We start from the raw sequence: 4,605 nt of genomic DNA on the forward strand, positions 1-4,605 counted from the left end.
ACACACACACACACACACACACACACACACACACACACACACACACACACAAACACACACACACTCGCATCTTCCCACAGGAGAGCTAAGTTGAAAGAGAAACAGAGGTTTTAAACACAAAAAGTGAGATGATAAGAGGGGGACTTAGCAAGAGAAATATATTGTCGGCCAGCTGTTAAAGTGTACCAAGCCCTTTTTTTCATTGTCGTTTCATAGTCTGTGGTATCAGTTTCACGTACGCAAGAAAAATGTAATCGAAATTCAGACTCTAAATGTTGAAAAAAGACAAGAAAGCATACACAATATAGACACAATTATTAAAAGTGTAAAAGAATCTTCAGCTGCGCATCCATAATATTCTAACTTCCATTATAAACAGGTGGACTTTAAGGTGGATCTTGAGAAGAAAAGAGGTAGCAGCTGTGAAAATGTATTGTCTGCGATTATCCCAACCTTGTAAATAGACAAAGTTATCTTTATAAATCAATGCAGTATCCATTTCAGTTTTGAAACTTTATGAACTTAACCATGTTGTTATTATTTTTTTCCTCTAGAACTGTCTACGTGGGCATTTTTTCCTCAATTATTATCGTCATACCCGGATTTCTCATGACCTGCATGTTCCGGAACCGGAAGTTGAAGCTGAGCCCTTCTCAAAAGCTGGGCGTCCGTGCGCAGTCTTCCAAGTGCGCAACTTCCACCTCTTCTTCTTCCCCTTCACACACCGGGGTCAGTGAACCCCGCCTTGGTCCCAATAGGACGCAACTGAATGAAGCCGAAGTAAACTACGCCTTTGTTGAAGATGAAGACGGAAGCAATATGGTTACCAATGACTCAAAGAAGAACGATTTAAAAGAACTTTTTCGGAGATTAGACGCGAATACTGAAGGTGCTGCTGATATTTTTGAATGTTCTAAGATTGGTTCTAAGGAAGGGCTTGGAACTGAATTTGATCAACAAAATGTTGAGGGGAGGGACAGTTCTGCGAATGTTTCTAGTAGGACTAGTTCAGGAAAGATAAGGACTCCAACAGATATACAGTGTGCTGAACATGAAAGTTTGGCGTCTTCGGACCTAAGTAGAGCGAGCACGGGAAAGGTTCCAACCCCAGTCGATGATCGGGAAAGTGTAGCGTCTTCGTGTGTAAGTAGAATCAGCACCGTAACCGGTGTGGTAGAGAATGACTACAAACCGCGTCACGTGACTGCTAAATATAGCTCTCTGAAAGAGCCTCCGACTCCTGTGATGGCGGAGTTGACAGCACATTCTCTCCCTGGCCAGGAAAAGTGCGACTTGTCCCGGGTTCCGACCTTCACGAGCACCGGGTTTATGTCGCTCTACGAGCTTGCTCCAAGCAACTGCTCAGGGACGTCTCAGAACTACTCACCAAAGTACGTGCCCAAAACAGACGCTGGGGGAGTGAAAGGAGACGTTCCAAGCCCAGCCCACTATTCGCTTAAAAGCAACGTAAAAAGCGTTGTGCATTATTCGGACACTATTGAAACGTTCGACGTGATTCGTCATCAACAGCTGGTTCACAGAAAAAAGTACGAGGTCAAAACGGAGGACGAGGAATCGATGAAAATCAAGGGGCCCTCGTGTTTGCTTCCGTGGTGGTCGGCTATTGTTGGGTATTGCATCGTGTTCCTTTCTATTGCGACGTCGGCGTCCTTCACCTTCTTCTACAGCTTAGAGTGGGGAGGGGAGACCTCCTTACAGTGGATGGCGAGTTTATTTTTCAGCGCAACCACCGGGACCCTCTTGCTGGAACCTCTGAAGGTGGGATTGATTTAGTGTGTGTGTTTCGTTGTTGTTCTTTTTGTTGTAGTTTTTGGGTAGGGGGCGGGGTGTTTGTTTGGAATTTTGCAGGGGGTGGGGAGGGGGGGCATTTTGGTGCTATTTTTGTTGTTGTAGTTGTAGTTGTTGTTGTTGTTGTTGTTATTGTTGTTGCTGCTACTGCTGTTTGTATTGTTATTTTTACTGCTGTTGTTGTGTTATTGTCGCAATTAACAATAATGTTGTTGTTTCTCTGCGGCTGTTGCTATCATTGTTATTGTTGTTGCCACTGGTATTGAGGTTGTTTTTGCTGCCATAGTTGTTTTTGTTTTGTTTTTGGGTTTTTTGTTTGTGTGTTTGTTTGTTGTTTTTGTTTTTTTAGGGGAAGGGAGAAAAGGGGGGGGGGGGTTCTTTATAGTAATTGCTATTATTAATGATGTTGCTGCTACTGCTGATGTTTTCTTCTTCTTTTTCGGTTTTTAACTTTACTGTGTTTGTTTTTGTTGTTTTTTACTTTTGTCTGATATTTTTGTTTTAATTTGTTGTTTTTGGTTAGTTTGTGGGTTTGTTTGTTTTGGTTTGTTTGTTTTGGTTTGTTTCGTTTTGCTCTCATTTTTAATTCAAAACACAAATGGTTTGCTCTTGGAGACAATAAAGGTCGTAGCAGTCTGCCTCCTGCAGAGCAAAAAAAATCGTAAAGAGTTAAAGCATAGACATCCATTAATGATCAATCACCTTTCTGACAGTGCTGTTCGATTTGGAAGAAACGAAATTTCATCGGCATTAGATTGGCGTCTCAACATTTCGAATAGCTGTGAAGAGTGAAACAATCGTGAATGTTGAATACTAGAGAATCGAATAGGCACACAACTCTACTGTTTGGTATGGTCTGTGCCTCTTTAGATCGTCCTGGTTGCCCTACTGTTGACCTGCCTGTTGAGAGATTCGGCCCAGAATGAACTGGCAGAAATCGCCCCTGTGACGTCAGACTGTGACGTAGTAGCCCCAGAACACCTGCAAGGTGAGAGTGTGTAGCAGTATCGGGTTTTTTGGGGGGGAAGCCCGCGGGGGCGGGGGCTGGGGGGGATGGCACCCCGGAGGAGCTATCGCGATGCCGCTTTGACAGCCGACAACATAGAGGAGTTGATACTCATAACAGTTTAGATATCTCGATACTCAGCACTTTTTACTGGGTTAAGTCCACCCTGACATACATAATTGACTTTTGAATTATTATTTATTATTTTTTCTCTTTTTTTAGGGGGGGGGGGGTGTCCTGGCTTCTCCGTGGTAGTCAAAAATAAAAGAAGTAAAATCAAAGTGTGTGTGTGTGTGTGTGTGTGTGTGTCTGTGTGTATGTATGTATGTATGTATGTATGTATGTATGTATGTATGTATCTGCGTTTTCAGTGGCACACACTTACACACACACACAAACACACACACACACACACCCATACTACACAAAACTCCCTAAACCAACCACCGGTGCTGCAAGTGACTGCGTACTGTATGGGGGGGTTCCATTTTTTTTTTAATTTTAATCTTTTTTTTTTGCTGTTGTTTTGTATCATTTTGTTTCTTTAATTTTTTTTTTTCGTTTTGTTTTGGCTTGGTTTGGTTGGTTTTTGTTGTTTTTTGTTTTGTTTGTTTGTTTGTTTGCTAGGGGTTTTTTGTTCGGGGTTTTTTTGGGGGGTGGGGTAAAACAAATCCATGACGTTCTCTGTCTTTTACAGGCCAAGGCTCTACTTGAGTTCCCCTGTTTCGGAGGAGTGTTTTCCAAAAGCATAGTGCGATCAGCCAACCTGTATCCCTACACCACCGTCTGGGACTACTTAATCCTGCTGTTCCAGCTCTTCTTCCTTGCTGTTTGTAAGTACTTCATACTATACAGTCAGTATACTATACGGTTACATGTATAAGACAATTACCTGTCTTAACGACCACTTCTCGATTATAATGGCACTGTACAAGACGTCGACCTGTATAAGACAACCACTTTTCTCCTTGACAATATGAGGCGGTCTTGGACAATATTTAAACTGCATTATGTTTTTAAGGGACACTTCAGATGTTCTAGTACGTCTCATTTCACATCACCTCGTTCAAAACAATGCAACTTGCATTCTGTAACATCACCTCATATCATCTAACCTAATCCGTATACATCACCTTACTATGCCTGTCTCTATCTCTCATATCCTCACATGGTGTAACATCATGTCACCTTATCTCACATTTCATCCCCTCACCTCACTCACTGCATCTCCCCATACTGTGTCACCACTACCTACTGTCACCTAACCTCATCACCCCACAGTAACTGGACGAATTTGTGTCATCGTTCACAATTTTATCTACATGATATGTATCACCCCCATCTACTGTATCAGCCCTCTAAATGTATCACCTCAAATCACCTCATACTTCCTTGGGCAAATCTGCGTAATCGTCCATAACTTAAGCCGTATGTTAGGTATCGCCCCATCTTCTGTATCACCTTACTTGATACATCACATCACCCAACCTACTACATATATCACCCCACTCAATGTATCACCTTACATCACTTCACGTACTGTATCAGCCAATGTATCATCTCAGATCACCTAACCTACTGTATCACCCAACGTATCACCTCACATCACCTCACCCACTGTATCACCCAATGTATCACCTCACATCACTTCACTTACTATATCATCCAACGTATCACCTCACATCACCTCACCTACTGTATCACCCAACGTATCACCTCACATCACCTCACCTACTGTATCACCCAACGTATCACCTCACATCACCTCACCTACTGTATCACCCAACGTA

General features: G+C 42.6%; 1 protein-coding gene across 1 annotated transcript in view; it reads left to right on the forward strand.

Moving 5' to 3' along the window:
- Positions 1 to 2,797, forward strand: part of LOC101864095 — a gene marked incomplete at its 3' end in the record, with an annotated part of 4,147 nt that extends 1,350 nt beyond the window's left edge. The window contains 2 exon segments of the mRNA XM_013088315.1: positions 555 to 1,779; positions 2,680 to 2,797. Coding sequence (XP_012943769.1) covers positions 555 to 1,779; positions 2,680 to 2,797 — 1,343 coding nt within the window.
- Between the last annotated feature and the right edge of the window lie 1,808 nt (positions 2,798 to 4,605).

The sequence above is a fragment of the Aplysia californica genome, unplaced genomic scaffold, assembly GCF_000002075.1.
Source record: "Aplysia californica isolate F4 #8 unplaced genomic scaffold, AplCal3.0 scaffold00722, whole genome shotgun sequence".
Classification (NCBI taxonomy): Eukaryota; Metazoa; Mollusca; class Gastropoda; order Aplysiida; family Aplysiidae; genus Aplysia; species Aplysia californica.